Genomic DNA, 13,541 nt, shown 5'->3' on the forward strand with positions numbered 1-13,541 from the left:
TCCCAGCGCTGTCCGTACTCCACCTCCCTGTGGGGAATAACATACAGCGCTGGGAGCCGCGCTCCCAGCGCTGGGGCTTTGACCACACTGGCGCTTTGCAGCGCTGCAATTTGCAGCGCTGGAGAGGGTGTGTTTTCACACCCTGCTGCAGCGCTGCAAATTTGCAAGTGTAGCCAAGGCCTTAGTGAAACTCTCCTATTGGCATAGGAATGTCTTCTCCTGTTCCTGTAGTTAATCTACCTCCCCAAGAGGCGATAGCTATATTGGTGGGAGAAGCTCCCCCATTGACATAGCACTGTCTACACGGGGGGTTAAGTCAGTGTAAGTACGTTGCTCAGGGGGTGGCTTTTTCACACCCTTGTGTGACGTCTTTATTCCGATGTAGATCTGTAGTGTAAACCTAGCCTGAGCTCCAGTCTCAGGAAGGGTTCACCTACACCACCGCAGACTGTGGCTGCTAGCTGCTTTGCTTGTCTACCGGAGGGGTTTGCTCTGGTGTAGCTCCACCATTGACTGGCAACTTATGGCTGAAGTCCTCATTATGACAAGGCCTTAGATCTGAGCGGGCTTCCTGATACTCTTATAAATGAACGGCTATTCTCTTAAAGTTGCAGATGGACCATATAGGTCACTAGGTCAACTGTGTAAGAGACTGAGCTGCTATTTGCAGATGGCTGTTTGGTGGCATGTATGAAATGAGTTTGCTGGACCTCAGTGGCAAGTGCCCACATCACAAAAACAGACACGTTCGCAGCTAGCACCCTGGGAGAGGGTAAGTGCTGCAGGGGCCATTGGGGACTAACCTACCCTAGGGGATATGGCTGCACCACAATTGCTAATGCTGTTGGGTCACACATCAACTAAAAACTATACATTGTAGTACAGACAGAGCCCTAGAAGCAATGCTTCCAGCTCAGGTTGGAGGTGCATTGGAGGGACAGTTCACACACACGGTTACTACCTTTGCTGTTACCCAAGTTCTGCAAAAAGGAAAGATTTCAATTTCTAGGGTTATCAATCTGGCACTTTTCACCTGAAGTAAATTCATACACATGCACACCCACAGAGAGAGAGAGAAACTGCTGCCAGAAGCATGCAGTGAAGGAGTTAATAATCTTCTGATGTAACAGAAACAAAGCAGAAGCGGAGGGAGGAAATACCCATTATCAAGGGGCTACCATCTCCCATTTCATTAAAAATAAACATCTTCCCTTTGATTCCACTCTCATTGCCAGTAAAATCCACTACTCTCAGGTGACAGAGAATGTCATCCTAAAATGTGCTTTGCATTGTTTTTAAGGTAAAATGCTAAGTGAGCACTGGGGACATCAAAGCATCGAGGGTGTGTGATACTATGCCCATAAACTCAATGGGAGTAGGATCACACCTTATGAGACAAAGTAGGACACATCACACACACACACCCCCGAGGGTGTAAAGGTCTAACTGGGGTGGGGGCAAGGACAGAATTATGATTTTTTTTCCTCCAGAGTTTCAGCTTTCATTAGAAAAAAAAATCTGAGTCAGTCATGGTTACCAAGAAAACCTTCCATAAGTGACCCAAGTATAACTGATACAGCCACCTTTTCCTGAGTTTGAAGAGTGGCTGACACAATAGCTTTCAGCTCCCTTCATTTCAAAGGTGGATAGCTCAGATACTTTAAAATGTCAACATTGTTAACTATTTTGCTGCTTATCATGTAAGAAGCAAAAGGCAGTATCAAAGTGCTTGAACCTTTCTTATTCCCATGAGATCAAATCCTGAAGGTCTTAACTAAAAATCTACTGCAATTAGAGCCGATCAGAAAATGATTATTTTTTCCCATGAAAATTTTTGACAAACATAATTTTTGTCTAAATTTTGATTCAGAACAATTCTGGTTTTTAATCACAAAACTGTAAGCCAAACATTTTCAGGTTTTCAGCAACCAAAAAACAAAAATGTTTTGTTTTCAAATAAAAAATTTCTGCTTCTCCCCGCCCCATGAAAACCTCAATATTGTTGATAAAAACATCTTTTTTTCCCCACAAAAAAATCTCTTTTGTCAAAAAGCCACTTTCTGTCAAAAAATGTTTTGGAGAGAAAAATTTCAGCCCATGCTAATTGCAAGGTGTAATGGTGTAAACATATAACAGTCTGGAAAATGTTGATTCTACTCCTGTGCCTTCTCCCTCATTGACTCTCTGGTCTATTTAGATTGTAAGTGCTTTGACGCAGGGGCTGACACTCCATTCGTACAGCACCAAGCACAAGGGGACCCTACTCTAGGGTAGATGCCTCTTGGTGCAATCATAATTCTGGTCTTAAACACTTTAAGTATGACTAATCCAAAAGGGATAAACACAAAGGCACTGCCACTGCATCCGATTTTAGGAAATTAATCAGTCAAAAGCCTTTACATTACATATTTTTTATTGTGTTTTTTTCCCCTTCTATCTGAAAACATACATTTATGCTCTTCTGATTTTTTCCCTTTGACTCCAGTTCCCCTGCTCTAAGTACTAGGCCATGTCAAACCCCTTGTAAAGGCGTGCTCCTTTTGCACATGCACACACACCATTTTTGTGCTCACCTTGTAGGCGCAAATGAGGCACAGATGCCTGAAACTGTGACTCCAGATGAGCAAAGGCTGGGGAGGCAGGATGAGCCTCTCCCAAAGCTGAGGAAGGAAATGAGCACAAGAAAGGATTGGGGTAAAAGAGGAGAAAGCCAGAGGGTTCCTAAAACCATGGGCAAGTGGGGAGTTTTGGCTCTTTAGGAACTAACGGGAACTCAGGACTCTAAGAAAATAGTCTCCTGCCAGCGAGTGAGATAAAGGAAGCAGGAAAGTTGTGCATAAGGGAGAATTAATGGGACTAAAAGAACTCTGCCCCGTGACTCAGGGCATGTCTACACTACAAAAATCAGTTAACTTAAGGTAAGTTGACGTACAGCCACTGCAGCAATTACAGTGGTGGTTCATGTCCACACTGTGCTCCTGCTGTTGGCGGTGCTTGTCCTCAGCAGAGCGCATCCATTGACTTAACTGTGTGGGGCACTGACAGCTGGAGCCCCACTGCCAGGGGCTGACAGCCCCAGGGCTGGGGGGTCCAGCTGTGGTGGGGGCTCTCCCAGGCAGCGGGGTTCTAGCGTGAGCCCTGCGTAGGGCTGGCAGCCAACAGGCGATGTAAGCAACACAGTGTGTAGAGGGACACTGCATAGCCCTGACATCGACCTTAACGCTACGCCTCTCATGGAGGTGGAGTTATTAGGTCGGTGTAGTGGGCAACTCACATTGGCAGGCGCATCATTATAGTGTAGACGCTTACAGAGTTAGGGTGATGTAAGCTGCCTTGTGTTGATCTAACTCTGTCGTGTAGACCTCAGGGTCTGTGTCAGCTGCCTCCAGAAATCCTATCAAGAGAGCTCTCTTCCTCCTTCCCAATGAAGAGGAGGAGAGGCATTGCCAGTCTGACCCCAGGGGAGGTTTCACTAGGTCCTTAACACTAAGGCTATGGCTACACTTTGAGGCTTTTACAACCGTGCCATTAAAAGCTGCGCAGTGTAGCTGCTGTTTGTCAGCAGGAGAGAGCTCTCCTGGAGACAAAAAACTTCCACCCCTCACCAGTGGCAGCAGCTTTGTCAGCAGGATAGCTGTTCACACTGGCACTTTTCATCAGTAAAACTTTTGTCATTCAGGGCGTGTGTGTGTGTTTTTAACACCCCTGAATGACAAAAGTTTTGCAATGAAGTGCCAGTGTAGACAAACCCTTAGTCTTGGTCTACTCTTGAAAGTTATATCGGCACAGGAGCATGAAAAGCTACACCCCTGGCCTCTGTAGTGATGCCAGCATAACCCCGAGTAGACACAGCTAGGTCAACGGACGTATGCTTCATCATTCGGGATGATTGCGTCCTTACCCTGATGGAATCCCCTGTTCTGTCAGCGTAGGCCATGTCTACACTACAGGGTGGTGCTTGCAGATCTATGCCAGTATAGTCTCCATAATCTATGCCAGTATAGTCTCCACACCCTGGGGTTCAGGGCCACAGGCTTCCAGCTCAGAGAGAGCTGAGGCACACTCAAGGCCGTTGCTGCTGTCATTTAAGGTCATGGCCTCAGAGAGCCGTAGGACCTGACTGACAGGCCTTGGCTGCAGTTCATCCCAGGCTGTAGGCATTATAAAGCTACAGCCCACACACTGTGCAGCACAGCCCTGCTTGCAGAGTCACCCAGTACAGCTGTGAGGTTACTGTCCAGACGCATTGTCTAGCAATATTACAACTCTCCCTCTGGTCTACATTATGTCAGGCCACAGAAAAACTGCAGGGCTGGGCTTAAAGCCAGTCAAGTGACTGCCTAGAACCGCTGAGCTTTGGAGAAGTTAGGGGGCTCCCGCTGACGTCAATGGCCTTGGGGTCAGAGGGTGGTGGGGGCAGTGGGTTGTGAGTTGCTAAGGTTAATGCAAGGCCCCTAAAAGCAACTCACATCATGGCCCAATTCCTGTCATCACCTGTTTTCTAGCCCCGATACTGAAGTGGGAGGCAACCCCCAGCCTCATTCCCCCCTCCACTCCCTCCCACCCACCCTGCAGCTTGGGGCCCCACAGCTCCCACAGCCAGGCCCGGAGAGTCACTTGACTTTTGAGATATGTACCAGTCAAGTTCATTACCCTTAGTCTTCCCCAGTGCTGTGGAGGGGGCCTCTGGCCAGGGCATGGGCATAAAGTCAGCCCAGAGAGATGTACGCTGCCTGGGAAACTCTGCTAGCAATTCAGCAATCGGCACCAGGCGAGTAGGCTCCACTTCCTCAGGGCCCAGGAGGCAGGTAGACGTCCGGCAGGGAGACTCGCAGAAGCTGTGCAATTTCTTGGCCTTCCCCTGTGAAGATGAAGGTCAGGTCACACAGGCTGGAAGCCAGCAGAGCACATGCCCAGAGGTGCGCTAGCATGCTCAGAACATTAGCTCCTGGTCTCAGGAACATGCCTCAAGAGGCTGCCTTTACTACACACCATCCCCTAGCATCACAGTGGGTATTGATTGATTCCCAGACAAGGTAAGAGGTTCACAATGTGTTCAGTAAATCCATAGGGTTGGGCTTTTCTGTTACCTGGCAAGGATTTGATGATTTAATTGATCTGATTAGTCAATAGGCCAAATTAATCCTTGGTGCAACTGCGCTAACTTCAGTGGGACTGCACCAAGGATCAGGCCGGCACCTTTTTGTACAGCCTGGTGGAAATGAAAAGAATGGTGTAAGTACAATGTACAATTAGTGAATCATTAGTAACTGTTTTTGTGTATTGATTATAAGGACTGGTTCCCTTCTGTAGTCAGCCTGGAGCTGGGAACCGGCCACACGCCTGATGAGGCAGCACTCTCCTGAGACAGCAGCCAGCCAGCCAGCCACAGAGGGCTGCTAACCTACATGACTGAAAGGCTGCCATGCAGGTGTGTCTGCAACCTGTCCCTGCCTGGGAGCTGTAAGGTAAGAAAGAAGACAGCTCGCATCTGTCCCCCTACTGGCTTTGTCCCCAGGTGCCCCTTTGTGCCAGGTAGGGCCGGGCCATAGGGCAGACATAACGCCCAGGGCTCGGGTCCTCTGTGCCTGGTGCACAGTCAACTCTGCCAGCTCAGGGTAAATTCCAGGGCAGAGTGGAGGTGGAGCAGGGGCAGGCCCGGGGTCGGTAAGAAGTTTGAGGAAGTGTGACTGGGGCAGACCTGCTCCCTGGCAGTGTTGTACTCTCACAAAATCACATAGAGGCCCTTGAAGCAGCCCTAGCCTGTGCCGTGGGGCCGTACTGGCCCCAACAGTCACTGACTAGGCAAGGCATGAGCTGCCTCTCCTCTCTGGGTTAGCACCTTCGCCAGCCCAGGGGTGAACCTGTCTGTTAATTCAGAGGGATCTCACTAGGGGCCAATACAGCCCTCGGTCATGTTACAAAGTGCAGGCCACTGAATAGCATTGACCTTTCCATTTCCAGTGCGATGTACACACACAACTGGGCCACTCTGATCCTTGCTACAGCCCCACCAATTCAGTGCATTGCACTAAGGATGAGTTAGGCCTATTAACTAATCAGATTAATTCAGAGTCTTTAATAGGTGCAGTCCTTTTGATTTCCACTTACCCCAAGAGGGACTCTGGCCCTGAGCTCCCATTTCCCAGCCCAGTATCAGGAAAGGCCCCATGATGGCGCAAGGCCTAATCAGCAGGAGTGAGCTATAAACTGTGTCTGCACAGACAGGCCTTCTTGCTGAGGAACTGTATTGTTGGTGCCATGCCTGCAGCGGGGAAGGTGAGAGAATGTGCAATGCCTTCTTCCCCTTCGATATCGACTTAATTGTCAGAAGAGGAACAAGGCTCTTTAATGATTAAACATTGCAATTAAATATTAAACAGCCAACTTCTTCTTCTGACGTTAAGGCAGCAGCTGACCTAGATGGGAGTTGCTTTACAGCTTCTGACAGTGGGCCCCTCTTGTGCCCGGGCTATAAACCAGGCCATGTTTCAGACAGCAGCTGCTAGCACCCAGTGCCTTTAAAGCGCCATGTGACTCCGTCCGAGCCAGCGGTGTTCCCCTGATGTAACTGGCAGCGTGATCCTTAAAAGATTTTAACCTCCTCACCTTTCCCTGATTATTAAATGACTGGCATGTGGTATCAGCGAGCACTGGGACACAGCTTTGGCACATACAAGAGTGAGCTCTGGACCCCCTTGGGCATTTATTAACCGCAACACATGGGTCTTCAATGGGCTGTTATTAGCTCATAACACAGGGTGAGTATTTTGTCAGATGAAGGGCATATTTGGGAACTTGAATCTCTTTGCTGCTTCCGTGTTTGACCCACATTTACTCCTGCTGTTGTATTCATTTGAGACCCCCCTTGAAATGATTAGACCTGCCTAGCAGGTAGGGAAGATAGCCATGAAGAGATTAATTTGTAAGCACTGCCATCTGAGGCCCTGTGTGTACTAGGAACGCTTACCTCTCCACTGCAAGACGAGGCAACATCTGTTCCTATACAGCCCAGTCCAGCCCACCCCCTGCCCCCCACAGAGAAGTACTCACATACATAAACAACTCATGCGCTTAAAAGCAAGGTCAACACATAGCTACTTCGGTGAGAGGTCTTTAAAAACCACACCCCTGACCAGCATAGCTCTGATGACCCAACTCCCAGTGTAGCCACAGCTATGTCAATGGGAGAATGTTTCCACCAATGTAGCTACCGTTGTTCAGGCACCAGGTGTTCCTACATGGAAAAACTGCTTCCATCAGGGTCGGCTGCAATCACTACAGGGTTATGCCGGCATAGCTATGCCAACATGGCTATGTTGGTGTAGTCTCTGTAGTGTACACATACCCGAACATAGAAACGGGCACGCACTCACTCACACACATCTGCTTCCAAATATTGTGCCCACTCCTTCAGAGGCTGTTTTATAGAGAACCACATTCTGTAGACATCCACTTATATAGTAATAATATTAACGGTCGTCATTAAGAGGAACAACACTGCCCACATGAACCAGAATCTACATGGTCCAAACAAGATTAATACACGGCTGCTACTCTGAAACAACACATTTCTTTAGCATACAAAATTAGTTACTTGCAGCCAGCCATGAAAAGATGTCCTACAAATGCTTAATGTGCTTCTGGAAGGTGCTCAGATACTACGGTGCTCAGGGTGGTATAAGAACCTATATGGAATAGAATAGCAAGGTAATTTCTTAAAAATGGGATATTGCCTATTTTTGCCTCTATGAGGAATAAGAATGATTGAGTGGATTTTGTTGATGGTTGGGGTTTTTTAAAGGATTATTTTCTATTTTGTTTTACCTTAAAAATATCAGGAATATAAAAAATCTGGTGCCCCTTGTTTTTTTCCAGGAGGACTTGCTGGAGGTCTCACATTAATACTGGGAGATTTCTCAAACCTTAATTAAAGGAGTGCGGTTGACAATTTCACAAAGACTTTCTTTCTTCCAAGTGTTTATTAGGTGTTTGGCTTAATGTTAATATTAACAAAAGTAAGCAAACAAAGAGTTTTAAACAATCTGCCTCCCTCCTGCACAGTTGTTTGACCTTAATCAATAGCTTTCCATTTCTCTATAGAGTTTCAGGGTAGATAAGAGCTGAACTGCTAATGTAAAATGCAGGAGATTTTCTAACAAAGCTTCTAGGTCTTCATTCAGCAGAAAAATGTAAAATAGGGGCACCCAGCGGTAATGTTTCCCTCGTGTGGGACACCTTTTTAAATAACAGGTTTCAGAGTAGCAGCTGTGTTAGTCTGTATCCGCAAAAAGAACAGGAGTACTTGTGGCACCTTAGAGACTAACACATTTATTTGAGCATAAGCTTTCGTGGGCTACAGCCCACTTCATTGGATGCATGGAATAAATAATCTAACTCAAAGGGCCACTGCAATCACAGTAATAAAGAAAAGGACCTGGGGGCAGCCTTTCAGCAGCACTCAGGATCTGATTTCCAAGTGCTCAGCACCCACCATACAGACCAGATTTTCCAAAAGGGCTCAGCACCCAGAGGTTGCTACAGTGATACTTATGGGCAAATATTCAAAAAAGCACAGCACCTGATGTGCTAAAACCTGGCCCAGCTGAGGGGGCCGAGCCCCTCTCAAAATTCCAGCTGGGCCTACTCCCTTCCCTTTGTACTAAACCCCATGGTCCTTCTCACATGCAGCAGAGCAGACCTAGGGGATCTGCCATTTTACTGGCCACATCCCTTCCCCCTGCTGCACGGGCGCCAACTCCTCCATGAGAGGGGAGGATGTTAGTCTGACTCTGCCAGTTCTACCTCACAAGGCATGGAGGGGGGGATGTTTTAATGCCCTCTCTGCCCCCCAAAGATCTATCACTCTGGGAAGCAGCTAGTGATGGTCGCTGTCAGCAGGAGCATGCTGAGCTAGATGGACTGGGGGGCTGCTGCAGGCTGGCGTTGCCCACCTTCCTATGTCTATAGGGATCAGCCTTGGGCTGACCAGTCCAGATTGGACCAAGCAATGCTTAAGCTGTCCATGAAAGCCATTATCCCAAGGGCAGAGTAAGCCCCAGTAGGGGCTAAACCCCCAATCCTGACGGCTTGCTGCCCTTCTGCTAGCTGTTGAAACAAAGTAGAATACTTGTCTGTGCTTCAATCCCTCGCTGTGCTTAACACGTGTCCCCCTTATCCTCCAATGGGCTGGTGCTGAACTCACTCGTGGTGCCAGTGTTAGAATGAGGCTGTGCTGTTAAAACTGGGGGGGACGGGGGTGTTGAACTCCGCTCACCCTGCACACACCAGTGGGACAACCAGTTGAGCCCCCGTTCCCGAGGGGCTGAGAGGGAGCCAGCTGAAAACACAGCTGAAAATCCTAGTGCAGACACAGCCCTGGCTGTCATGGCTTAGGGCTTGTTTTCTCGGCCCTGGCTGGCTTGGATTGCCCTGGGGGTTTAGCTTTGTATCCAGGCATCCCTGCCCTTTCTGGTTTTTAAATAGGAATTTACACATATCATATAAAATGCCTCTTGCTGCTTCTTATTGAAAATGGATCCTGGAAAAATCAGCTCTGAGGAGCACACAAAACAACGAGGGTAATGGGGGGACGTGACAGGAAACCTCTACTCTGAACACACAGTGGCTCTTCCCTTCTGGGAGAGAGAACACACGACACCACTCCAAAACAAGAGAAACCGTCCCTCCCAAAGCAGCTTTCCCCACCTCTGTTCAATGTTGCTGAGAGTTTGATCATTTTGAAGAGGGGAACAAGAACGCTTCTGAAATCAGCCTCTCCTGCCTGCTGCTGCCACCCCTGTAGCAACAAGTCTGTGGCCAAGGACCAGCCCTCCCCAAAGTCAATTCTCTGGCCCTAGATTCCGACACCCATAAATGCTGGAACTAAGGGTGCTGTAGGTGCTTCAGCACACCCTGGCTTGAAGTGGTTTCCATTATATACAGGGTTTACAGTTTGGTTCAATGGCTCTCAGCACCCCCACTCTATAAATTGTTCCAGCATGCCTGCTGACACCCCTTTATGGGACGGTCCATGATCGAGGACCAGGCTTCCCTCAAACCAGCTCCTTTGTGCGCCCCAGAATGAGGGACCATCAGGGAATAAATAAGTAGATAAACCAAAACATTACCTGCCAAAAGGAGAAAGTCAACCAGGCAGGGTTGTCCGGTCACGCAGCACTGGAGAAAGCCGAGTGTGTAACTAGTACCAGTTGCATAAGGGTGTTATTTACACACACCCCCTCTCTGTTTTTGTTTTGGTGAATTAGTCTGAAGGTCAAAGGAATATTCTCAAGGAGTGGCTTATGCCAGGAAGTAAATTATTACCCTGCCATTGCTCTGAGGGGACACAGAGGTCCTGGAGATCCACTCAGGGGGTGGGGTGGTGAGGACAAATCTCCTGCTGAAGAATTAGAGGGCAGCTCACCACAGAGAAATGAAGTGAAAAAGGTCTGAACAAAGTGCTCTGTTTTCCGAAGGCAGGTCACATGCTGGGCACTAGCTGAGGTAATTAAGCATGTGTCACCTGCTAAACGCTGGCAGCAAGAGAGGCAGGGGAATGTCAGGAGTCCTGAATCCAGACACAATCCATCGGCTAACAGCTAGAGCAGGAGTCGGCAACCTTTCAGAAGTGCTGTGCCGAGTCTTCATTTATTCACTCTAATTTAAGTTTTCGTGTGCCAGTCATACATTTTAACGTTTTTAGAAGGTCTCTTTCTGTAAGTCTATAATATATAACCAAACTATTGTTGTATGTAAAGTAAATAAGGATTTTTAAATGTTTAAGAAGCTCCCTTTAAAATTAAATTAAAATGCAGAGCCCCCGGACCGGTGGCCAGGACCCGGGCAGTGTGAGTGCCACTGAAAATCAGCTCACATGCCACCTTTGGCACGTGTGCCATAGGTTGCCTACCCCTGAGCTAGAGGATGGAAGTGGGATGACATCAGTGAAAGGTCCCCATTAAATGCTGGATTCTCCTCTTCTCATGGCTCCCTAATAGCCTTGCGATTTAGAGCCTCCTACAAGCCTCCTGCAGCCCTGTATGGAATCGTCACAGGTGTATGAAGAACCATGAAAAAGTGAGAGTTTGGTGTTGTTTCTATGGAGATAAAGAGACTCCTGAATGGGAACATAAAAGGCTTTCCCACCAGAAAGGTTGATGTGTCCAGCTCCTGGCTGTATGTTACAATTACAGCTTGGCAGGAAATGCCTTTCCCGTGTAGGGAATATTTTTGAGATGTCAAAAAAAGTTCCCATCTTGAATTGGGACAAAAACTGACCGCAAAAATGGCTGCAAAAATTCCGTCTGGGTCAATCAAAACATTTTGCTTTGATCATGTTTGATACATTTCGTTTTGATTTTGAGCTTGTTCCTTTTAAAAAAAAAAATACTGACATTTCAAAACAAAAAGTTGTTTCAACTAGAAAAAGTCCCCAAAACTTTTCCGCGTGAACATGTCAAAACAGGACTTTTCAACAACCTTGAAACTTTTTTCTCAAAAGTTATACAAGTCAGGAGACTCATCAAAACCCCTGTTTCACAAACAGTTTAGGTTTCGATTAATCTGCATTTTTCAGCAAAAACAATGGTTAATCAAAAAATTCCTGACCAACTCTTGTTATAATACGCTGCAAGGATACAGTGCTTTGTGGGGGCAGCATACAGTGAGGAGCCGATGGATTGAGGGACACAGGTTACAGCTGGGGAAGGTTGGACTTTGCAGGTAGTCCCCAAACTCTCTGATGCACTGAATCAAGGTGCTGGATCCCAGCATCCCGAACTCTGGGACAGCTTAAGCTCCTCTCAGAGATGGATTGTACATGCTTTGTTTTACAAGGCTTGGAATTGGTCAAACTTGGCTGTATTCCCTGCTGCCACAGATTACTGGGGAATAGAAACTCCCCTTTGGTAAGAAAGCCTGATGCCCAGGAGTTTCGCCTTCACAGAGTGAATCAGTGGTTGCCTTGACCCTTAGGGCACTGTTCAACCTTGCACCAATATTTCTGTCTGCGCCTCTTGAACATGGCAGCAGATGCTGGTATGCAAAGGAGATCTTATCATGTCAGACAGCTCAGCAGTTGCTTAAAGGTCTCTCATGCCCCACGCCTGTGCTGGGGGCGTTAAGAGGCTGGTACGAATCATGGTATCATGGCTTTGGAGGCAGAGTGGAATTTTCCAGTCGTATCGAGGCCCTTCACAGCAGCTGAGACACCACAAGAACTCTGGCCTGAAGGGGAAACGCCCCCAGCTGGTCATGCGGCGTAGTTGTAGCCGTATCAGTCCCAGGATATTAGAGAGCCAAGCAGACTCACAGGGTCAAACGGAGAGGGAGCCGCAGAGCACACTGATGGAAGATGAGGCTCCTCGGGAGCAGTCGGATTTGCAGTCTCTCCACCAGGCCTGTCTTTCCTTGGCCCCTTTGGCAGTTGTGCCAACTACAGCATTCTTGGCACCTCTGAGATTTCTGAGCTGGTCCAAGAAATTTCCCCTTTCTCTCCTCCAAACAGTCCCAGGCCAAAAGCCTGAGGTGAGGCAGGGTAGGCAGAGAGCCCAGGAGAAGCAAGAGTAACCAAAGGGCAGGGTGATTGTGTAGTGTTGCTTCTCCTCTGGCTCTGCTGCTGAGGAGACAGAGCCCTGAGCTACCAGCCCCTCTGGCTGTGCTATTGTAGGGGCAGGGGGACAGGGTCAGATGGGGAACTTCATTCCTCTCTGCTCCCATTGTGGCTTTCTCCCTTTCTTGTCCTTGCACCATCTCATGGGCTCCTCTAGGCTTGAAGCACCCGCTCTCTCCTTGGGCATGGATCAGCCACCCCCTCTGCAGTCAAGCCTCCCCTTACCCTACAGGACTTCTGCACAGCCTTCCAATGGGCATCTGCCCCAGCCAGAAAGGGTGAAGAGAGACTGCCCCCCATGGAGACCAATTCTGCTGTATTCCAATGGTGCAAATCCAGAGCAACTCCATGTCCTTCAGTGCCATAACCGAGATCAGCTTCTGGCCCTGGACTTCATCTACCATTGTCCTCCATATGGGATGTGCCTGGTCTTTGTACTCCTGGCTTAATTTTAATTGGTGGCTGGGGCTGTGCAATATTCTGTCTTAAACAGCACCTTGTGCAGCAAGAGGTGGTGTGGGCCAGTAGACAGAATACTATGCTGAGAGTCATGAGACCTGGTTTCTATTCCTAGCTCTGTTATATGACCTTGGGCAAATCACTTTTCCTCTTTGTACCTCAGTTTCCCTTTCTGCAAAATGGGGATAAAGACACTTACCTTCCTTTGTAGAGCACTTGGAGAGGTCTGGCTGAAAAGGGCAACACGTGGGCTAAGAATTAATAACCAGGCACCAGCTTTGTATAATTCCATCGCTCACATTGATTTATTGTATTTTAAAACACTGACAAAAACACATCACATCTTGATTTGTTTGTTTGTTAATCCTCTGTATACTCAGGACACAAAGTTCCAGAATAGCTGCACCAGCGACGACGAGAATATTTTCGTCATGAAAACACAAAAAAAGGTGCCAATCCCCAAAAAACA

The 13,541-nt window shown here is 47.9% G+C and overlaps 1 protein-coding gene across 5 annotated transcripts in view; it reads right to left on the reverse strand.

The window, feature by feature from the left end:
• Positions 1-10,404, reverse strand: part of SGK2 (serum/glucocorticoid regulated kinase 2) — a 36,890-nt gene extending 26,486 nt beyond the window's left edge. Inside the window, exons 1-3 of one of the 5 annotated variants that reach the window (XM_044985654.1) lie at positions 10,131-10,404; positions 4,654-4,861; positions 2,574-2,660 (exon numbers count right to left, since the gene is read on the reverse strand). In XM_044985654.1, coding sequence (XP_044841589.1) covers positions 2,574-2,660; positions 4,654-4,705 — 139 coding nt within the window. In that variant the 5' untranslated portion in view covers positions 4,706-4,861; positions 10,131-10,404. Of the gene's footprint in view, positions 1-2,573; positions 2,661-4,653; positions 4,862-5,090; positions 5,452-10,130 lie in introns of those variants that run through there. The other 4 variants (XM_044985650.1, XM_044985651.1, XM_044985653.1 and 1 more) reach the window with 4 other exon arrangements.
• Positions 10,405-13,541: the final 3,137 nt, after the last annotated feature.

The sequence above is a fragment of the Mauremys mutica genome, chromosome 13 (assembly GCF_020497125.1).
Source record: "Mauremys mutica isolate MM-2020 ecotype Southern chromosome 13, ASM2049712v1, whole genome shotgun sequence".
Lineage (NCBI taxonomy): Eukaryota > Metazoa > Chordata > Testudines > Geoemydidae > Mauremys > Mauremys mutica.